Raw genomic sequence first — 23,158 nt, forward strand, 5'->3', positions numbered from 1 at the left:
GAGCTCCATGGTGCTGACAACCACTCAGAGCATGTCGTCTTCCCCTTTGTTCAGAAGCAAGATACTGAACGTGGTTTGTGATGGCAGAACTACAGCCTTACACCCTGGGGGCTTTGCTGCCTTCGTATCTCTTCTGACATCAAACCTGAGCCCACCACACAATGTCCCTCCTGTGCTCACAAATGAGTGACTGACTCCTAGTGGCGGGGAAGTGATTGAAAACCCACATTTTAGATTCCAGACTTACCCTCTGGTGTGGGGGTGGGGGAGGAGGGGTGGGCGAGCCCATCGAATCCTGGTTTTCCATCAGATTCCCGTAGTCTGCTGTGCTGCCTTTGAGGGGCAGAGGGGGTGGGACATCAGCCACGTCCACTGTCATGCCGTTCAGCTCCAGGCCTGGAAAATTGGGTCTATTTAAAGTCAGACCGACACACCCACTGAGCCTGACCCTTCACAGGGCCACTCCGTGTCTGGTCCCAGAGAGGCAGGGAAGGCAGACACATCCGTCAGCCAAGTAGGCAGCAGCAGGGAGGACCAGGGAACACAAGAAGTGGGACCCTTCCTAACGGCAATGTTCCAGAAGAGACCAGGCAGCATCACAGGCCAACGAAGACCCGAGTGTGAAGCCAGGCGTCCACACACTGCACAAACAGCAGTGTCAACCCCAGCCCTTCTGATCCATCCCTGGGCCCCTTGGTGGCATCTGAACAGCTGGGTGCCACAAGGACTGTCTAAGGCTGCGGCTTTCAAAGCCCAGCCCGGACTCTGTAGCCAGCACCCTGTGGTTATCACCTGGAGTGCCACCAAGCAAAGTCTCATACTGTGGCACCATCCACCCGGCTTCAAATCTCTCTCCACAGGAAAACCCACAATCATATGAAACGCAGTTATTAGCAGCGGCGGCCGCTGTGGCTGAGGCTTTAAATAAGCCAGGGGGAAGTGCAATTGATTTTTAAAGTAAACCAAAAAGCAGCTGCTTTCAAATGGAGGAGTAATCATTAAGGCACGATATTTTCTCAACCCTTGTTGAGATTTTAGAAATGATTTGTTTTCTTTAATATTAACGGAAGAAAAAATTGACATTTTTATTGATGGGTCTCTTTTGAAGTTTTCCCCAAGGATGCATCTGAGGCAAAATCCTTCGTTAGGAAAATGCTTCCTGGGGAGTGGAGTGTGCCAGTCACTCGGGGCTTTCCCATGGATTCCACTGCAGGCGCTGCCCTCACGATGGGTGCCGGGCTTATTGTGATAAAATACACAAGACATAAAACCTGCGTGTTAACCATCGGGCATCCATTCCATAGGCCATGTAATTGGCACCACCCATTCCAAACATGGTCATCACCCCAAGCCAGACGTCTGTACCCATTAAAGAAAATCCCCCCTCCTCTCTGTCCAGACCCTGCGACTTCTACTTTCTATCTCCAAGAATTCGCCTGCTTTAGGTATTTCCCACAAGTGGAATCACATAATATTTATCCTTTTGCAACTAGTCTGTTTCACTAAGCATAATGTTTCTGAGGCTTGTCCGTGTTGGAATGGGTGTCAGAACTTCCATGCTTTTTATGGCTAAACAGCACTCTGTGGCTTGGGCATTGTGGGGATGCACATTCTGCTTATCTGCTTATTAATGACAGACATTTGGGTTGTTCCCCCCTTTGGGCTCTTGTGAATAATGCTGCTAAGGACACTCGTGGTCTCTGTGAGTCCCTACCTTCAATTCTTGGGGTACAGCCCTAGCAGTGAGATTCCTGGGTCATACAGTAATTTTATGTTTAACTTTGGAGAAACCACCAAACTGTTCACTGTAACAGCAGTGATGGTACCTGTTGTAAATATTAAAAGAAAGTTTACAAATATTTTTAGAGAAAGATCATGTAGTCATAGTGTAAGGATGCGAAGAGGTACCACCAGAGACCACATCCCTGCCTGAACCCAGAAAACTCTTTGCTTATACAAGGAACCTTATCCATTCTTGCAGCCACGACTCACCCCTCCTGACATTCTCCAGAGTTACCAATACTTCCCTCATCCGGCAGAAATTGGGTGCAAGGGACAATTGTTCACTGTCTTGCACAACCCATTCCTGAGGCCCAGTGCTCTCCTGCCTTGGACCCCTCTCTCCAGCCACAGGAAGAACCATGGGCTCCCCTATTGTCCTGCAGCCCTCACCCCTCCCACCTTCCTCCTGCCCGGATTTCTTCCTCTGGTGTGTCTGAATTCGAAAAGCCAGTTACACTTGCGATGGGTTGAACTGCATCCTTCTAACATGTGGACCTCTGAGGTCCACCCAGAACCTCAGAATGTGACCTTATTTGAAAATAGGGTTTTGTAGGTATAATTAATGAAGGACCTGGAGATAAGCTCATCCTGGATTAAGAGCAGACCCTGCATCCAGTGACTCGTGTCCTTATGAGAGGAGAGGACACAGGGAGAAGGCTGTGTGAAGATGGAGGCAGAGATGGCAGTGATGTGGCCACTGGCCCAGGGACGTGGGAGACTGCTGGCACCCACCAGAGGCTGGGAGAGAGGTCTGGGATAGATGCTGCCTTGGACCCTCCACAGGGAATCAACTTGCTAACACCCGCATTTCAGACTTCCAACCTCCAAAGTCACGAGAGAAGACATTTCTGTCGCTTTGGGCCACCAGCTTTATGCTAACTTGTTACAGCAGCCATAGCAACGGGGCAAGTAGTTCCCAGTGCCTGGAATGCCTTTCTCACCAGCAAGCCCAAGGCCACCTAGGGCCAGTACCCAATGGTAGAAAGCAGGGGCTTTCCCAAGTGCCCCTCAAGTCCCCTCCCAACAGAAGGGGGTGAGTGTGGGAGGGACCCCAAACTTTCTGCCACCCGATACTGGAGGATTGGGGCTTGGGGCTGATTTAGAGGTCCAGGATGCTCTGTCCTGAGGGACACTCTCAGTGAATCAGGTGTTTCTCTGAACACTCCCATCTGCTGCCCGTGGAGAAGTGAACTGCTGCTAACTTCAGAACCCCTGACTGAGGGAGGGTCGTGCAACAATACCACGAATCAGATGCCGGGACATTCCACTCACTGGACTGCAGGCTGAAGCTGAGCTTGGCCCTTGGTGTGACCGGTGGGGGTGTCTGTTGGGAGGACGGTGAGGACGGTGACACTGAGAAGCGCCGCTCACTTCCGATGGCACTGATCACCTGGCTCTTCGGTCTCTGGGGCCTCAGAGGGCTTATCTACATTGTAGGGATAGAGAGAGCACAGTTAGGGCCATAACAGGATGAGCTGAAATGTTTTAGTCCAGACCCCAGCATCTCTGAACTCGACCTCAGCTGGAAATCGAGCCTTTGCTAATGACCAAGCTCAGGTGAGGTCACCAGGGTGGGCCCTCATCCAGCACAAAGTGAGATGTGAATACACATAGGAAGGTCATCAGGTGAAGGTGAAGGCAGAGGTCAGGGAGATGCTTCTACAGGCCAAGAAATGCACAAGACAGCTAGCAACCGCCAGATGCTGGGAGAGTGGCCTGGGACAGAGCCTCCCTCACGGCCTCAGTAGAAACCGGCCTTACTAATGCCTTCCTCTAAGAGTCCTGACCTCCAGACCTGCTGAAACTGCCCAGAGTGTGGGAGTTTGTTATGCAGCCCTGCCACACGGACACAGGGTCTCACAGGACACTGTCTACATAGCCTGGGGTGGACAGAACATCACAGGTTTCCTGAGTATAGATGCAGAAACTGCAGGGTGTGGCTGTAAGCTGGCTGTCCAGTGAGGACACAAGGGCAACCTTCACAGGGCCAAGAACAAACAGTTGGTCACTCAGCTCCCAGTGGGGATGGGCCCTTGACACTGTGGCTGTCTGGGCGTGAGTGTGCTGAGGGTCCTTCTTCACACTTTCCCTTCACTCCTTCTCTCACACCGGGCTTTGCTGGTGGGATTCCCTCTCTCTCCCTTTCACTGCTTTTTCCTGCTGTCTCTCTGTTTTGGAAGCACTTAACTTGCCCCCACCCAAGCCCTCTCCCTGGGTTTGTTACGTTACTAAATTTTATTTATTATAACTTGGTTTCAGATCATTAGGCCTTGGGGACGATAAGCAATTACAAAATACCCTGAGGCAGGAGTAATTAGAAAAGTTATTAACCCAGCAGAAAAGGCAGAGCCGAGATCCCCCCAACCACAGAAGGGCAGGCAAGTGGGAGGGCCGGTCTGTGGGCCTGGTGGGTGGGTGGGTGAGTGGCAGAGCAGGTGGGCGCTTGGTCTGCCCTAGAAGAGTTCAGCCAATCCCGGCCAGGCTGGGAGGAGGAAGAGGGACCCTGGCTTGGGAACAAGTTGGGCTCTCTGGTGCATGAGTGCCACAGGGCCAAGTTACTGGCCCCTGGTCCCTGGAGGAGGCGGCCTCTTTGCGGACAGACAGGTGACTGGGCTGGACCAGGAACAATAAGTCTACACCCAGCAGGGGGTCAGGATTCTCAGCCTTCTGGTGCTACAGCCATGGCTACTCTTGCACCGAGTCAGATGCTGACAGTGAGGTCAAGGCTCTCGTTGGTGGGTTTCTGTGGGTTTACTGAGGAAGCTAGTGCCAGCTGTGGGGAAGGCACAGGGCACTGCCCTGGCCCTAGTCTTTGTAGGTATCCCAGCAGGGAAGCTGGGCCACCACAGGTGGGGACAGAAATCACGTAGGGCTGGCTCCGTGTCTGGCCTGCCATGTCCTTGGGCTTCTTTGCACACAGCTCAGTTGTGACCAACTCGCCACTCAGCTTGATATCTCTGAGGCCCTCTGTTTCAACATCTTAAAACAGAGCTCAAACTCCAATGTAAGGAGGACTTACATGGTGTCCGGCACTTAGTACATACCCAAAGATGCTTCAGTTGGTGCTTCTGCCCAGTCCCCAGTAATGATGTTTTAGAGGTTGGGAGAAGATCTACGCCCACCCTGGGGAGCTGCTAGCATCCTGACTTTGCAGAAAAGCGGGCAGGGAATGCCAGGCGGTTCTCCAGAAACCCCTTAGTTCTGCTGCTTGGAACCAGGGGAGAGCCGGGGCATTTCACCCCAGCTGCCGGCCAGTAGCTCCTCTGGGCCCTGACAGCCTCAGCCCCTCTCCTGCTACACTGACCCACCAGCTGGGCCGCACGCCTGCTTGCAAGCTGTGTCATGGCTGTGGCATCTGCCCTCCACCTCTAGACAGCCAAGCAGCACATGGCTGGGGTCTGAGTGGCATGCAGTCTGGATGAAACGTGCCCTCTGATGCTTAGGCTATAAACAAGCAGTGAAGTTTGTCTTAAAGGTGGGTCCATCTGCGTTCTTCAATCAGCAGTGTGTTCATCGTAACCCAGACAGATTAGCCAAGCCCCGGGCTACTGTAAATGCTCACTGGCTCCAAGGGGACGGGACGGCAGCTCCAAGCCTGACTTCCCCTTTGAAGCTGAAAACTTGTCAGAACTACTTCTTTATTCTTGTTTCCAGCCTACAAGGGTTGAAGACTGGGTTGGGGGGAATACAGTGCACCCCGGAAGCAGTCTGTGCCTCATCTCTGCACTCAGATGCCAACACCCCTGAACCCTTCTGGAAGGATCTGCCCCCAAGCCCTGCCCTGGGACAGGAGCAAGAGCCGGCCCCTCATGCCCAGGACTGTGGGACTCACTGGGATTTTAATGTCACCTTACTGGCACGTGCCATGACTCTTTCTGGAAGATGGAGAAGAGATTTAAAGGAGAGAAGATAACATGAGACAGAGCCCAGCTGGTGGAGCCCCTGGGAAGGGACGCTTGGGTTCTGTGGGAGCAGATTGTAATACTCGGGCAGTATCTGGGGCTTAGGGATTTCCAGCCACGAAGGGGTGAGGGAAAGGCATTAGTGGGCACGGAGCCCTATTTCCAGACATTCCCGTTCACCTTCTGAGAATGCAGGATGCATCAGAGCCCAGTCCCACTGAGCTGCAGAGCCCAGAAGCGGGTGGTCCAGGGGGCAGGTTACTTGAGGCCAGGGTTGGGGGGTCCCAGGTTTTCAGGTTATTAGTTTACAGCTGACCCAGTATAATCCAGTGCAGCCCTGGAGAAAGGCTTCTGGGCCCAGAAGCTTCCCCAGGTGAGGGAATAGCCCACGAGCTTACCGTTTCTGAGAGGATCACGGCCTCAGACTGCTGCAGGGAGGTGTCGGCGGGTTTAAACTCCTTATCAAATATCTCTTGGTGTTTGCTGTTCCTTTTCTCCTTCTTCTTGTCCTTCTTCTCCTTATCCGGGTCGTCCTTGTCCAGCTTGTCTTGGGACCGGGAGTGCATCTTCTTTGGCAGGAGAGGCTCCAGCGCAAACCTGCGGGAAACATTTCTGTGAATCAGCGTCGTCCTGATAGGAGAGCAACTACCCCACCCTGCAGAAGGACGGTCACTCCCGGCTCTCCGCAGTGCTGACTGGGAGTCAATCACAGAGTTCACAAGGAAAAGAGAGATTTAAACGGGAGGCCGAGGATGAGACGCAGTGACCACCCGCCTGGGCTGTTTCCAGCTCCATACAGAGAAACTGCAACAAGACAGACGCTTACAGGACACGGGCGAGTGTGGAGTCTGTGGGGTGCATGATGCTGATGTTAAGGAATTATCATTGAATTACGATAGTAGCGTGGTATTTGGGGTCTATTTCAAAAGGCAAACCCTGTCCTATTAGATGTTTATACTGACACAAAGAGGAGAATTAGGCAACTTTCCTAATGCCACGACCCTTTAACACCACCTCATGTTGTGGTGACCCTTAACCATAAAATTATTTTCATTGCTACTTCGTAACTGTAATTTTTGCTACTGTTATGAATTGTAACGTAAATATCTGATATTAGGTGACCCCTGTGAAAAGGTCGTTTGACTCCCAATGGGGTTGTGACCCACAGGTTGAGAACCGCTGTTAACACAGAGAGAAATTGAAGAAATTTCTGGCACCTTAATTCTGACCAAGTTTCTATGGTTAGATTTACGGGGTGCTTCCGCGTGAAGGCCTGTGGCTGGCTCAGTCTGAGGCAAACCCACTCTAGCTCTCAGGTACTTGGTGACACCCTCAGGTTTTCAGCTGACAACTGAAGAGGACAGAGGACCTGAGTTCCAGCTGTGCCACTGGCTGGTGACCCTCATGTTCTCTTAACCTCTGGGAACCTGACATTTCATTTACAAGGGGAACAAGGACACCACCACCCTTCTGACTATGGACACCAACAGTTGGTGTACAAACATGTTAACGACCAGACCACAGAGCATTTGGACCTGGGGCTGGTCTCAAAGGTACGTGTCAAATGCTGTGGCAGCTACGTGTGCACACACACCCACACACATGGCATTTTGTCACATGAGACTGGTATGTCCACCTGTTTCTAGTAACAGGAGGGAGAAGAAATAGATCCAGTTCTGAGATTAAACTCATGTGCTGCAGCTCCTGCTGTGAGGGAGAAGCTGGCAGAGAGGTCCTGCATGGATAAAGTACAAACTTCACCAACCTCACAGCAAGACTCACATGGAAGGTGCGTTGGTACTGGCTGTACACTTCTACACATCCAGCCCTTTGGAGCTCCCAGCCCTCATACCAACTTCTAAGCCCAAGTTCCCTGACCACCTGGAGAAAAAATTGGCTTTCAAGAGCAGAGACTTTAGGAAGCCAGTCACAATTTTATCCTAGCTGTGGTTCCCTTAAACTTATTTCTGAAGAGGATATTTGAAACCAAACCACCATGCTGATGAAGGAGGCCATGGCAGCAAGCTTGTGCCCCAACTGGGTCACATGACATGGCCCACGCCGGACAGACCAGGAAGAGAAGGGACACCCTCACACCTGCACCTGGAGTCCCCTGAGGACGCAGACTGCGCAGAGCGAGAGTCACACCTGATTTCTGTTTCTCCCTGTCTACCATGGCTGAGCAGCGGGCGCTGTTGTTAAGGTACCTGTGCTGTTTAAACAGTAATGGCATGGAATCTAAGCATTATTAACAGCTGTTAATGTCACCAAACGAGAGAGAACCAAATACAATGGGCCTCTGAATGGAAGAACATGCAAGTACCTACGAGGTCCTGTTGCCCCTAAATAAAATCTGAATCTGATCAAACTTCTGGATTCAACACGCAGAGAGTGTGGAGACGGAGACGCACCTCAGACAACTCTATAGGACACACTGTCAGCAAAGTCCAGACAGTGGGAGCACGAGACAGCCGGCACCCTAGATCTTCCAACAGATAAATTACAAGGAGAAGAAAAAAGAAGTGGATTAAAAGAGACTTAAAGAGATAACGTCAACCCAGAGCAAGGTGAGGACGTTATTTGGATCTTGTTTCACACAAATGGTAAAAAAAAACAACCTTTATGACAACAGGAAATTAACAATAACACATTTTGACAATATGGAATTCCTACTAATATTTTATGTGTGACATAAACCATATTACTCTAAAATCTACATAAATGTACTTATGTTTTTTAAAAAAGAGGTCCTACCTTTCAGAAATTCATAATGAAATACCTACAGATAAAATGATAGGATATTCGAGATTTTCTGGAAAATATAACCCAGGGGAAGGAGGTGTGGGATACAGGTTGAAACAAGATTGGCTAAACTGCTGATGCCGGCTGAGGACATGTGTTCTGTCCACTTCGTGTATGTCTGAAATTTTTCTATAATAAAAAGTTGAAAAATTAAAAATGATTGCTGTGAATCCCAGCATTGACTTAGATCATTGAGGCATTTTGAAACCCCTGAACCTTTCCACCTGGATACACATTAACCAATAAACCAACACCCATTAGGTGTTAAACACTGTCTCTATCATCTCATAAGCGACAACCAAAACCCCTCCTGATTTTATCCTCAGTTTGCAGAACTCAAGACAATTAACGTGTGGGCCAAAATGGGATGAGGACACATCTCTCAGCTCAGGGAGAAGACCTACGCTGCGAAATCCCGATGAGTATATAAAAAAAGCGAGAAAAAGGGCAATTTAAAAAATTTTCACATTATGAGAAGGAATACTGCCTGCAGGATGAACTTTATTTTGCACGTAACCTGTGCCATTTGAGACCAAAGCCTCATTTTCTCCACATTAGTTAGACAGCAAAGGGTGGTAACCCCCAGAATGAACACGAATCCGGACTCTAATAAAGATGCCTTCTAGTTAAAGGTTAAATAAATGCCTTCTGGGGAGGAGCTGTCAGCCCACACCACTCTCCTATCTAAAACCTCTCTATCAATTTCTACCCTAACTCCTATGTTCTTGAAAACATAAAAACCTTTTCAGAACTAGCCTGGGGATTTTCTTGGGGAGAAGTGGAATTAGATTTCTTCAGCAATCTTGCTCTAAAGTGACAAGCACACATGATTTAAATACTTCTAATTGAGAATTTCCATATGGACTTGGCCTTATAAGCATCAGATACCAATAAACACCGCTGCTGAGAAAAACATGCGGGTATAGTTTGCAGCTCTCTCTTGGGCACATCAGTTGTTGGCAACCAAGGGCACTTGTACTGGAGCCGTCCCTTGGGGCCCTCTGGAAGTTGGAGTCTGCACAGTGATGGCAGCAGGAGCCCGCGGGTTGGATAGGATGATGGATTGTAAACCAGATGGGATTGGACATACACAGAACTATGTAAACTTGGCAGTGAAACAATTAGAAGTTCTTCCCTGATGTTTAGATTGCATGCAACAGTTTTTTTCTTTTTGTGTAGTAAAAACAAACTTTCTATGTTTGCTACTTGGAAACGCAAAAACTATCAATATCTCAGCTCTCTTTGCAATAACCTGAGGGAATGTAGGAGCCACGGTGGTGCCCAGTGGATGTGTGTTAACTAGTCCGACTAGAGTTGGTTCTTAACGTTCTCTTAGCTGTTTTGTGCTATCAAGTGCTGAGGAGGAAAAAAATGGGTCTCCTGAGGGGTCTAGTAGAGAGAAGGTGTCCTGTGCGTACTCAGAACACTCAGAATCGCAGAGAAAGAGAGTTGAGAGGTGGTTGCCCAGGGGCAAGGGGAATTAGCCTTTAATGGGGACAGAGTTACAGTTTCACAGTATAAAAAGAGTTCTAGAATGGATGCGAGTGATGGATGTAGAGCAGGGTGCATGGACTCAATGCCACTGAATTGCGCACTTACAAGTGATTAAGATGGTAAATTTTATATTATTTTTATATTGTGCATATTTTGTCACGTAAAAATTTTGAGATATAAGATACTATGCCCCATATTTTTCAGGATGGTCATAGAAAGTAGGGGACAGATGGTCATTTTCAGAAGTATTCAATTTAAACAGCAGTTCCCTTTAAAGGTAATAACACCTTCCCAGAAACAACACCAAACAAATATAATGTTTTGCTCTAAAAAAAAAAAAGAAAGAAAAAGAAAAGAAAATAGGAAGTGGCTCGTCCAGCTATAAGCCTGTGTGACCAGCCTGCCAGCCGGGGGCGGGGGGAGGAGGGGAGGCGCGGTGCTGCAGCAGTGGCCGTGTCAGGCTCAGGCCCTGCCAGCCCTTGCCCCAGCAGGACGCGCTGGAGGTGAATGTAAGACGAGAAATCCCAAGTGCACGGCCACCAGGGAATGTATCACACTGCTTCTAAGTCACACCAAAGAGGACTGGACACTCCCTAGAGGTTTTGGAATTTGAAGGAAACCTTCCCCAAAGTGAGGATTTTTTTCTCAACAACTCATAAGACCTTGAAATATGAGGCACCGCCATCACAGAGTCTTTTAGAGTCTTAAAGATAATTTTGATTTTAAAAATTCCTCATTTGTGATAAAATAAATCCAGAGTTCCTCATAGGATCCCTTGAGCCCTCTCTGCTCCCATTCTCCCCAGTGCTCAGATCAACTCACCCATCAGAGCCCGGCCTGGAAGGGGTGCTGTCAGATGAGAGGGAGGAGACGGAGGCCACGGACAGGGGCCGGGATGAGGATGGCATAGTGAAGGACCGCACCATGGACCGGGGGCGGCTGCCTCTCCTGTCGTCCAGACTCGAGGGCTGAAAGAGAAAGAGAGATTCCTGTACCTGGCATGGCCAGACTTCCATGGGGAGGTGGCATTTGCATGGTGGAACCCACACTTTTATAAACAGTAGACATTCTCGTTCTCAATAGAAGAAAAAATGATTATTTTGTGATCTTTTGAAATCTGACTCAGTATAGTAAAAATTATCAGAAGGAATCTTTGCAGCCTTTTAATTTTCAGTGCCGTTTCTTTACCAGGATCCCCATGTGTCAACCCATTCCAAAGGCATAGTAGAATATCCTGACCAGAAAAAGTAATATGCAGGGTGACCTCCAACATCTAGGAGGTGGTTAAAGAAGTTGCAAGATCTTTGTGCATCTCTCCATGTTGACAAACCATGCAAATGACCAAGACGCATGGATCAGCAATGATGGAGCTGCTGAGACTGAACTGAGACACTCCTGCTGCCTCCGGGAGGTGACTCTCCCCCCGCCCCCCAAGGATGGTATGAAGCCACATAGGAGTCACCAACGCTCCTCCCACCTGCTCAGTACCAGACTAGGGATGCATCCTGGAGAAAAATGGTGTGTGGATGTACTTTTCCATCCTCTTCTTGACATACTACCAGAAAAAGTGTCACTGAAATATAGCATGTGTCAACATCTAATTAGCTAGAAAATTCTCGGGTACCTGCACCCTGAGCCAGATGCTGGGACATCTGGACTACAGCTGCTGCACACTTGCCTATAACCTGAGGACATGAGAACCAAATTCCTGCAGGACACTTCTCTGTGTGGCTTCAATCCCCCCACATGGTCTCTGTTGAAACTACTCCGTTCTGCTAAGATGGTACAAAAGCAGCCTATTTTGTGAATAAAGTTTTATTGGCACACGGCCATGTTCATTTCTTTCTGCATTGTCTGAGGCTGCAGGGATCCAGATCTGGGGCAAAGGGGGTGGGGTGAACCCTGGCACTACCAGGCAAGACCACGGCTAGAACCAGGCAAGGGCTGAAGGCTGACCAGTGGTGTGTAACAGGAGCTGGGGAAGGTAGGAGAACCAGGGCCTGTGGGCTGAGGGGCTGGGGCCACCTGGGAGGAGTTTAAGAGATTAGGCTGCAGCTTGGTTCCTGGCCCTCCCAGGTGGTTAAAGTGATGTTGTAGACAAGACGGAGAATGGCCAGAACCCGCCAAGGCTCCCTGCTCCTCACTGGACTTGAAGGAAGAGGTAGATGAAGATGGTTTGAGAAACAAACATCTCCTTTGAGACTCAGAGGCAAACACAAACATGTCCCTGCTCCATGGCCAGCGAAGGCAGGGGTGCTACTGTGGCAGGCACTCGCAGACTCCTTCCCAGGGTCCCTGGGCCCACATTCCTCACTCGAGAAGGGTCAGGTGACACTGCGCTCTAGCCCTGCCATCAGGGACTGACTTGACTGGCTGTGGGTTTTGAGAGCCTCAGGCCTGCTGAGCTAAAAGCCAGAGTCGGGTAGGCTGGGGGTCTGTGCATTGAGAATCAGAGGGTGTCCAATCTCTAAGGCTTAGGCCGGCTCTGAAAAATTGATAAAATGATTTATGTCCTTACTATGTTTTTTTTTTTTTAAATCCATCTTTGAAACGGGATGATACTATATTGCTTTTCAAAGTATTTGGAGATGTCTGCAAGTTTCCAAAGTAGTTAATTCAGGGACGTGTCACTCCAGGCTGCTCTTGATCACACTTCTCAGAGCTGACAGGGCACCTACCTGGCCCTTTCCTGCGCACGAGAAGCTGCCCAGAGCCTACCTTTGGGGTCCTGGACTTAAGAAGGTGGCCCCAGAGAACAAAGCATCCACCGTGAGCAACACACCCTTAATTCCATCCTTGGGTCCCCCCCCCCCCAGGTAGCCTCTCCCCAGCTGGCCCTACAGAGAAGGGCAGCAAGTAGGGGGTTGGTGCCGCCTCAGGGCATGGCGGGAAGTGCCAATCTCCAGGCAAGGATGGCTGCCATGGAGCCACAGCTGGGGGACACTTGTCCTTGGTAGTGAGACACCCACACTGCCCACACCACACCCTGACTTCCCTGCCCTTGTCTTCTCCACCGGGCCCAAAGGCACAAGCAGAATAGTGCTTCACAGCAGAGGAGGGATATGGCCTCTGCTGAGCTAGGCTGCTTTTGGTGACTTTGAGATAGACATTAAATGATTGACAAAGGAGGAAGCTTTTCAATTAGCAGGAGAACCTCAAGATTTCACAAGTGGGCTCGGCGCCTATAGCTCAACCGGCTAAGGCGCCAGCCACGTACACCTAAGGTGGCGGGTTCGAATCCCCAGCCCGGACCCGCCAAAACAACAATGACGGCTGCAACCAAAAAATAGCCGGGCGTTGTGGCGGGCGCCTGTGGTCCCAGCTACTTGGGAGGCGGAGGCAGGAGACTCGCTTGAGCCCAGGAGTTGGCGGTTGCTGTGAGCTGTAATGCCATGGCACTCTACCCAGGGGGACAGCTTGAGGCTCTGTCTCAAAAAAAAAAAAAAAAAAAAGATTTCACAAGTGTTTATTTCTTGGAGGTCAAACTGGCACCAAACTTTGGAAGAGACACACAGGGACACACCTGAAACGCTTCTTGCCCCTCGACCATGAGTGTATGAGCTGCGAGCTCTGGCGCCATGAAGCACTTCTTGGGGGTTCTGACTTCCAGCAAGGGCAGCACTGATCCCCAAGCCCGCTGCCACTGGGCTGTCAATCCCCAGATTACCACCGGCTGAGCCTTTAGACCACGGCCCAGCAGCTGTGCTTTGTCAGGGTCCTGGGCTTGGAGGCCCAGAGCTCAGCCTCAGCCGGCAGCGGTGGGGAGCCTGGGAGAGCAGGTGGGGTGATCTCCATGAGGGAGAGTCCTGGGTCTCCCCACTCATGGGCAAGAGGAGGAAAAGCTCAGTGATGTGAAATACACAAACTCTGGAGGTACAGCGATAGGTCTCAGACCCCGGGCCTGACACCTGCTGGTGTGTGACCTCGGGCTAGTTAACCTGCCTGTGTCCCTGTGTCCTTGCCTGTAATATGGGGATGACCAGGTGCTTGCTTCACAGAGCATTAGGTGGACCGAGCAAATAGATATTTGTAGAACACTTGGCAAGGTCCCTAAGCACTGAATTAGTGTTTGCTGAATGAGATGAATGTGGGAAGGAAAACTGAGTTCAATAGAGAGGGGGGCTAGGAATTCGGCCAAAACAGAAACCAAAATGGCGTGCCTCATTCAACAGCTGGCCTTTGGAGAATGAAGTGACATGTGGTAAGAAGCAGAGCAGCTTCCTCCAGCTGCCTTCCTTCAGGAGCTGAAGCCCTCATCCCTTCACGATGAGAAAGGAGCTACCTTCTCCAGGGTCCACAGGTGGCTAAGGTAGGCCCCAGCAAAACTCCACAAGACTGGCGGGGTGGAAGCACCACTCTGAACGTCTCACCAAGGCAGCTCTCCCATCGTGGTGTCTGGCCTTGCCCCCAGAGCTGCTAAGACGTGACTTCTGAAGACAGATTGAAGCCTGCTGCAGGACTGCCACTGGGAGGCTTTTTACAGGGTTACAACTCACAAGCTGCTCTTCGGTCATGCATGCCAGCCCCTGCCTAGAAATGTTTCATAAACTCATCACAAAAAGCTAGTTCTGCCCTTCCTCAGAAGAGAGCCTCCTGCCCCAGCCCAGCGGGTCTAGATCTTGGAGGTCAGGTGCCTTCCAGTTCTTTCGCTTGATTTCTTCTACCCACGGTGCACCTGTCTGCACAGGCCTCCAGCCTTTGCTAGGGCAGTCCTTTTCCTGGGCAGAGTCCTTCCCAGCTTCCTCTAGTAGGTGAGACTTTGCTAAGAAACCCAAACTACACAATCCCTCACATCCCCCCTCATGGCCACAATTCTTAGACTTCACCCTTGACTGGGCCACCTCTGTCAAGGGAAATAACCCACGCCCTGTGGGTTACTGAAAATTTTGGTGTGTGTTGTAGGATTACAGGTGTGGGCTCGGCCAACCAGCCAAGTCACAGGAGCCCTGAGTGATTTCTCCGTTGTTCCACAACAGTAAGGGTGGACTGTGTCCACAGCAGACAGGGGGGCATCTGGTGATCTAGCAAATGTGTAAATGTTTATCCACCTTGACATTTCTCATCATTAAAAGGAGGCAGCTGGATGCTGGCAGGTGGCCTGACCAAGGGGCTGGGCTCCCTTGTGTCCTGCTGCTATGCAGGAATCGTGTGTACCTGTGAGTTGCTCTGCTCTGCTCTGGGGCCTGGCAGACTCCCCCTCTCCTCCACACCACCCACTCACCAGGGTGCGGGCGCCATACTGCTTCTCCACTTTCTCCTTCAGCTGTCTGAAGCAGGCTTCCATCCTCTCATGGAACGGCCTCAGTGCTTCTGTGACCTTGTCTCCATGAATCCTAATCCCCTCAGCCAAAAATGGAATCTGAAAAACAGAGGTTAGGTTCCTCACTTCTCGGATCATGGTCCAGGGGAGCCAGGTGCACGGTGGAAGGTGCTGCAGTACAAGCCACATCTGCTTTTGTTCCATGTCAAACAGGCACAGTGAACCCATCAGCAGGCAGACGTCCCCCTACCCCCAGACCAAACGCTGAGATGGAAATCACGCGCCTTCTGAACTGGACGTGTCCAGAGTGGCCCCCCCCCTCCACGGCCACTCAACTAAGTTCCCAGAATAGACCCATCTGTGCTCTGCAGTTGAGGACGGGAAGAGCTGCACTTTGAATCTGTTTAGATATAACTTGTTCTGGTAGCAAAGGGTCATGTCACAATGCAAACTTTTTTTTTTTAAGCTAAGAATATTGCCTTTCAGGCAATTGAGAACCCGATTCCAAAACGTAATTACACGTGATCTATAGTCCTGAGGAATATTCTTATTTGGGAAGGAAGAATACATTTATTCTTCCTTAAAACTAAAAATAATCACTTCTCTGCCGACACTGCTGTCACAAAGTATCCATGCCAACAATTCACTTCCTAGCGAGGAGATGCAGCTGACCTTTAAAAGTGTCACAGGAGAGACATTTCCATTCTCCCAGCCGCAGAGACGCACCACGGTGGCTGCCGTTGGCAGTGGGTGTAGGAAAGGCTCCTTTCTGCCCCTGGCCTCTACTTCCCTTGAAGGCTTGGACCAGGAGTTAGACCTTCTTCAGTGCAATCAAGCTAAGAGGTTTGCTCTTAATAATTTATAATTAAATCAAAATACTGATTAAAAACAGATTTTCCTAATAGGATAGAACACCAATCTAAATGAGCAGAAATTTATTAGTAAGAAGGATAATAAGTACACAATTGAATTTCATGTGAACAAATTCAAGAAATCTTATCAAGATGAATCAATGCATAAAAAGTATTTGGTTGCCATTTATAGCACGCAGCTGCTGCCTGTCTCGGCACTTCAGGAGAGGAGGGAGTCAGCCAGCGTCCCTCAGCCTGCTTTCAAGCTGCACTGACACCAAAGTTCGTTTTGCTGACACTTGGGCCCAAACCCGAGGTACACGCCAGTTATCCCCTTCTGGCCAGTTATTGCCAAGGGAGAGTGTGCAGGTGAGAGTTCATAATAGCTGGTACGGTTTAATATTTCACAGGGATTACTCATGCAGATGGCGGCCTCCCTGGGGCTAGCCACGGTTTCCTCAGGGCCAACAGTAGAAAACGCTCACTGTAAGCCTCGTGTTTCCTGAGTTCTGCCTTCAGGGATGACACAGGCCAGTGGGAACAGTGTCTGGTGGGATAGCAAACATGTACGTGCACCTCTGGTTGCCAGATCAGGTCTGCATGGGGCGCTGTCTCAAGGTGAAGCACAGCCACCCTAGATGCTAAAAGCACTTTTGATTTAGCACGAATCTCTCTCAAATGTGCAAAATGCAATCTAATCATGTCTTTTTTTGTTGGTGGTGGTAATGGTGGTGGTGTGATGAAACTCTTAATTGGTCAGTTCTTTACATTGAAGAAGGCGCTTGCTGGATGAGGGTAAAACCACTGGGTTTAGGTCATTGGTCCTGCCTGAATTGCAACTTGGCAGGTGAAACTTGACAAGGTGTGCACAGTTCCTGATCTGCTGTTGGCTGGAAATAACCTGCTTACAGGCTGAGACCTAGCCCCCTGTTCTATGTTTATTTTGGGCTGAACTATGATTCTACATGAAAGAAAATAAAAATATGTCTTGTGTAAACACATTCCAACCTACAAGGTATTAAATAGACAAATAGTAAGCCACAGACCCAGGGCCTGAAATGGTCTTCAGACCTTTTAGTTCTATGGGGTCCCAGCCTGGCTGAACACCAACATTTCTCAGACAGATTCCGGAACTGGATTTACTGTAGGCGGCTCCCTGAAATCTGCCTTCCTAAGAGTTTCTCAGAGCCCAGAGAGAACTTTCCCAAAGTCACACTGCTGGTTGTTCAAAACGAGCCTGCAGCCTGCTCTACAAAGATGCCCCGCTAATGCCTGGCATTTGAAGTTTGCCCCTGTTTGTTCCCTGCACAGATTCGTGCCCTGCATGGAGTGGAGAACATTTGGAAGCCCTGCTTGGTGCTCCAGGAGCACCACCCCTGGCCACAGCGGTCACGCTTGTCATCAGCTGGGGATGATGAGTGACTCTGGTCTTTCATCTTTGTACATTTCAAAAGAGAAATATGTGAACATCACAGCAGTTTAATAGGAGACTGTATGGATTCCTCTTTGGACACTAAGCAGGGATGCCCAACAATGACAGCTGTGTTTGGGAAAGATGGAGCTGTGCCTTTGAGAAGTGACTCGTGACCTGGTGTCAGCTGCAACCCGGGACGAGGCTCCACACAGTCTGCACCCGGGCTGCAGCCTCCCCCCCAGAGAGAGGAGCAAGGTGGCCCATCCCGTGTTCAGAGACAGAAAGCAGAGCAGAGGAGCTGCCAGACTTATTAACCAGACTTTGCAGACCATTTTGGGCATTTATTGTACATTGGTGATGAAAACTCTGCAAACGTGTCCTGGGACTCCCAGGAGGAAAATCTCACTGTGCCCTGATAGAGATTCAGGAAATAAAGTCCCAATGAACCAGTAAACAAAAGAAGAACAAAGCATTCTGATGACCCCAAACTTCTTGTTTTTAATGAACCCATGACTCAACTACCCATATGAAGATAAGGGTTTTCAAAACATTTGCAAATGAAAGCAAAATCATATGTAATGTTTTAGATATGTATTTTTCATTACTTTTTGATTTAATGAAGTGACTAGAAAACTGGGTCTTTCAACTTTCCTGTGAACTGCTTTAAAATTCATCCTTTAATATAGTTATTAGGAGTGATGACATAGGGCTGACATAAAGTTGCTCTCTGGGGAACAAATTATTTTCGTCTGTAGGGCTTGAAACTCTTAAAATCCAATTTGCTGTAAAAGCTTACAGAAAAAAAAAATCAATAGAACTTTTGCAGACCAAACTAGTTTTTGGATAGCAATGGTTTTATAGCCTTCAGAAGAATTTTGAATTTTGTACTCTTTGGTTTCTACAACATCTAAAATGGAATCATTAAAAATTTTAAATTTGCTCCCACTTTCTTAGTAACAGAGGAAGATGGACTGGGTACAGAGAAGCCACACGCCCCCCTTTTGGAAGCCTGGGACTGCTGGCTGAGCAAAGTGGCACTGGCTACAATGCCCCCACCTCTCTCAGCTCTCTGCTCACTCAGCCTTCCCAGAAGACCTCAGGGACAGCACCCTCCTTGCCTCCTGCTCAGGAAAAAGAGGCATAAGGAAACGAGTTGCCCCACGTAGCAGAGCAAGTGCGAACTGAGCTCCCTGTTGGCCTGACACGCTCTGGGGGGGCTCCGACACACACAGACACACACATGGGTAACTGACTACCGAGCACGGGCACCCCTGAGGGCCCCCTAGGAAAGACTCAGGAGGCCACAGGGGCAGGGGTTGAAAACTACATGACAAGCAGAACTGTAGCTGGGAAAACGCAAATGAGGACACACACCACCTGAGAGCCTGCGGGAGGACAGGGGGAGGGTGCCTGTGGCTCTGGCCGCACACTCGCCGAGGCCTGTGTCAGCTCAGCGCTCTCTGGGCACAGGCCAGGGTTCCAGGCACTACAGCTCTGAGCCTGCCTGGAGTTCTGTCCTATCAATACCACACTGCTGGGTTTTCCAGCAGCAGGAGGAAAGAAGCCTTATTCACTGGCGAAAGAGAACATCCTGGATGTTCTAATTGCTGACTGCAGGGAGCCCGGGAGCCGTGGGTGGGCTCGCCCAGGGACAAACTAGTCTCGTCTGTGCTGACTGCCAGCCAGAAGCCCCCATGCTGGCTGGGCATGTGGGCTGAGGGGAGCCCGGCAGAGCTGTGCTGGCTTACACTCAGCTTTCCTTCCCCTCCAGTCGGGCAAGGCTGGCATCTGACACTCTACCTGCCAAGCAATCAGGTCCTTGAGCTTCTCGATCTTTTCGTGGGCCTCGGGGTGCTCCTGCAGGTACCGGTCCGTGAAGAAGGCCTGGAGGAGACAGGGACAGCCGTTCAGTCCACCTGGCCATCTGGCACAGATTCTCACACCTACTGTGTGCAGGGCCCTGGGGATAGAGCTCACTCCAGAGCTAGGGTTACACCCTACTCAGCACCCAGGGCAAACTGCCCAGCAAGGCCAAATACAATAAATGGAACTGATGGACCCCTGGGGAAGCAGGGGGGACCTGGCTGCACGCCATCACTTGGGTCCAGGGAAGCCATGGCTGACTGGGATTGCTGGGCCCTGCTGGGGGCAGTGGACACAGCCTCTCTGCTGCTCAGACGTTGCTGCCCCACTTTATAGTTGCCCAGGCCTGACTTATACCTGCAGACAACAAAGCTGCCCATTCCTGCAAGGGCGGTAACCCCTGCAGCCTGCCCTCCCGCCGCCCTCTCTGTCTCAGTTTCCACCCTGTCTAGATCAGAGGTCAACATACTTTTTCTGAGAAGGGCCAGATGGCAAACATTTTAGGTTTCATTCACCATACGCGTCTCTGTCACAACTACTCAATGCTGCAACTACTCAATTCTGCTGTTTCTGTACCAGGACAGCAGCCACAGGCAGCAAGAGTAGCAGGGTTCCCGGAGAACCTCCTGCACAGAAACGCAGGCCCTGGTCTAGACCACGCCCATGTCCTTTAGCTTCTGCCAGGTCCTATGGGGCCAAGACCCGGGGAGACCGGCTGGCCAGGCCCCTCTGCAGGGTAAGTGCTGCCCCTGGACTGAATACTCGGATGCTTTTGTCTGTAGTGATCCCAGTCTCTGGAAGCCACCTGAGGCCCACGGGCTGCAGGTAAGCCCCCCAGAGTGGATCATGGGGCCTTCCTGGCTGTCAGAGGATGCCCAAGGACTGAGCCGGGATCAGGCCTCCACTGTCCCCAGTCTGCAGAGCCTGCCTCTGGGCACTGGCCTGGCCTTGGCTGGATTACTGCTGAGACTATTCAAAGATCGTTTCTGGCGTTTGGGGACAGGGTTTGGAATGTTCTGTCTGTGCCAGGGCAGGGCTGTCACGAGCCTTTTCATAGTTTGCGAATCCTCCCATGACAGCGGGGTCCACGATGCCGTTGAGGAGCATGGACAGGGGGTTGATGGGCAGGCTGGGGTCATCCAGGTGCTGCTGCACCATGCTGTCGATCTTGTCATTGGTCAGTTGCATGGTCTCTATGGCGTTCTCCAGGGGGCTGACCTCCACCTACAAGGAAGGGGCACCAGCAGGACATCAGCCCACCCAGCCAGCTCGCAGGGCCCCGCTGAGGAGCCAGGCTCGGAGGTGGGGCAAGCTTTCTGCTCTCCCAAGCACCATTTTTCCCAGCAGAACTTCTGGATGTGATCATTTACAGCTCTACCAAGAGCAGCTGGCCCTGGTATTATCATTGTTTCTAGACAGAGCCCTTACATGAGAATTTCAAGGCACCAGCAAGGCCACTCAGCCTTGAGTATGTATGTGTGTGTGTGTACACACAAGTGCACACGTGTGTGGTCACCCTGGTGGTGTTTGAACACAATCTGCCAGCTTCAGAAAGGGAATCTTCCAGCCTGTTCTTGTTTTCTGCTTGTTTTACACAGCATGAAGGTTTTAGGGCATTTTGAGGAATCCAGATGGAAACCTGGGCCTTTGAGAAGCCTGCTGTCCCTGTCTGGTCACGGAAGATGAGGGAGGGGCCCTGCCATGGCCTTCTCTGGCCTTGCGGGAAGAGTTCTCGCTCCCCCAGGGTCAATGGGCACCACCAAGCAGCCTCATCTGTAAACCTGCTGCTGTCAGGGGGACCTTCAGCACAGGAGGCAGAGGACCACCTGTCTGAGAGGTGGAGGGTAGGGGGAGCAGAGGGGATGAGTACTCTGTAAATTGCCAAGCCCTGAGTGACATTCCCTGGAGGTTGTGGAGGTACAGAGGCTCCCTATGTACTGCCCGCCTTGCACTGATGGAGGAAGGGCCATGGAGAGGTCGTAGTGCACACAATGTGGCCAGCCAGTCACGTGCACCCTGAACAACACATGATCTAGCTGTGCTGTCCTGACCCCGCACCATGTTCTGCATTCCATCCCTGGCAAACAGCTTTAGCAAAGGGACATTCCGGGCAGTGCTCCATCTGGCCCGGCTGCTAACTCCCTGTCCCTGACCTTGTTTGCCTCAAAAAGGAATCGTTTCCTATTTCTATCAAACAATCAGTGGCTAACCCTGGCCCTACAGCTAGCGCATGGAGGTTGGTCCCAGAAGGCACAAGCCATGGGGTTTGATAGCAGGATATCGGTCCTATCACTCTGGGATTATTCAGCTTCCAGCTGTCTTAGTTTGTTCCCAATGGCCAGCCCTGCCAGAGGACGAGCTGCATTCACACCAAAGGTCAGGGCCCCTGTCCACCTGGAGCGGCTGACCGAGGATGACATGGGCTGTGGGCTCATTAGGAGGTTTAGTGCCTGCTGCGTGAAGGGCCGGCTTTTCTGTGTGCCGCGTGTGCTGAGCACATCACTAGCTCCAGAGGGCCCCGGGAGAAGGGGTTGCATTTTCACCCGACACATAACTCCCGAGAGCCTTCCATCCTTTTGGGGCTACCCAGGTGCTCCCAGAGCAGAAAGTGAAAAGTGCCCAGGGAGGGGCAGGGAAGACTCCCAGGTGTGCCAAGGGCTCCCACCCTGTGGCCCTGCAGGGTGAAGAGGGCCAGTGGATCACAGGCTCCGTGGCTGGGCCCAGAGCTCAGGCTGCCATGGGCCAAGGAGAAAAGTGGACACACAGCAAGAAAGTGAACTTCCAGCCAAGTCCTGCAGCCAAATAACCAGTGCTTCAGGGCACTCTGTGCCGATGAAATGGCATACAGGGTGAGATCCTGCCAGGTGGAGATGGCAGCTTGGAGACACTCAAACAAAAAACACCTCCCATGGTTCAATCAGATCTTTTTATACTGCCAATTGCCACAGCCCTGGCATTTCAAAATAGTCAATAAATCTGCTGACCAACTCGGGTTCATGTAAATGAAAGTGTCCGATATAGCTTACCGCAAATGTGAGCTTCATGTAAATGCGACTGTCCCAGGGCAAGGCAAAGCTTAGTTTTGCTGAGCTGGAAATCGTTATTCCTTTAAAAAGTGCCGGGGAAGGGTATATTTTCAGGCTATTTTTACTTGAAATGAGCAAGTACTATTAATTAAGTTGTTTGTCATGTAAATGGCAATAAAACCATCAGGAAAAAAGATTTTTTGGAAAGTATGTAAATTGGAACTTGTCTTAAACTTTTCATCTAGTTAACAGAAAGAACTGTCAAAACAGCACAGCTATGACTGAATTTAAATATTTTGTAAGAAGGAGTGAAATCTTAGTTCTGGTTTTCATAGACGCTGGAGTTGGTTGTGATTACACAGCATTTCCACTAAAATATTGGTGAGTAAGAGACATGCTCTGAGGCACAGGCAGGGTGACCGTGGGGACTGAGGGGTCTGTGGTGTGGACGCTGGCCACGGGGACCTCGTGGCTTATGAGAGTGAAGAGGGAGTGTCAGACTGCTGCAGGGAGGGGAATGGACAATTCCTTCCGCGGAGTGTCCTTACCATGAAAACAGATTTGACCTCGAACCACCTCAAGATTCCAGGTAACTTATATGCAGTTGTGTATATGGTCCTCTCGATCCACATATTCTGCAAAGGAAACACACACACACAATACTTGTCAGGAGAAGGGTGTCAGCGGGTGGACAGGCCAGCCTGAATGGGGCCCTACAGCTCTGTAGGAGTCAGGCCCTTCCTTAGGACACGGTTCTGCCTGTG

At 50.5% G+C, this 23,158-nt stretch overlaps 1 protein-coding gene across 1 annotated transcript in view; it reads right to left on the reverse strand.

The window, feature by feature from the left end:
- DOCK1 (dedicator of cytokinesis 1) overlaps nucleotides 1-23,158 on the reverse strand; it is a 455,243-nt gene that overhangs the window by 4,301 nt on the left and 427,784 nt on the right. The window contains exons 43-50 of the mRNA XM_012807800.1: nucleotides 22,943-23,029; nucleotides 20,416-20,592; nucleotides 19,306-19,389; nucleotides 15,202-15,339; nucleotides 10,803-10,948; nucleotides 6,083-6,281; nucleotides 3,055-3,208; nucleotides 248-396 (exon numbers count right to left, since the gene is read on the reverse strand). Of these exons, the coding sequence (XP_012663254.1) occupies nucleotides 248-396; nucleotides 3,055-3,208; nucleotides 6,083-6,281; nucleotides 10,803-10,948; nucleotides 15,202-15,339; nucleotides 19,306-19,389; nucleotides 20,416-20,592; nucleotides 22,943-23,029 (1,134 nt within the window). The remainder of the gene's footprint in view (nucleotides 1-247; nucleotides 397-3,054; nucleotides 3,209-6,082; nucleotides 6,282-10,802; nucleotides 10,949-15,201; nucleotides 15,340-19,305; nucleotides 19,390-20,415; nucleotides 20,593-22,942; nucleotides 23,030-23,158) is intronic.

This window comes from Otolemur garnettii, unplaced genomic scaffold (assembly GCF_000181295.1).
Source record: "Otolemur garnettii isolate 467f Iridium unplaced genomic scaffold, OtoGar3 scaffold00075, whole genome shotgun sequence".
Taxonomy (NCBI): domain Eukaryota; kingdom Metazoa; phylum Chordata; class Mammalia; order Primates; family Galagidae; genus Otolemur; species Otolemur garnettii.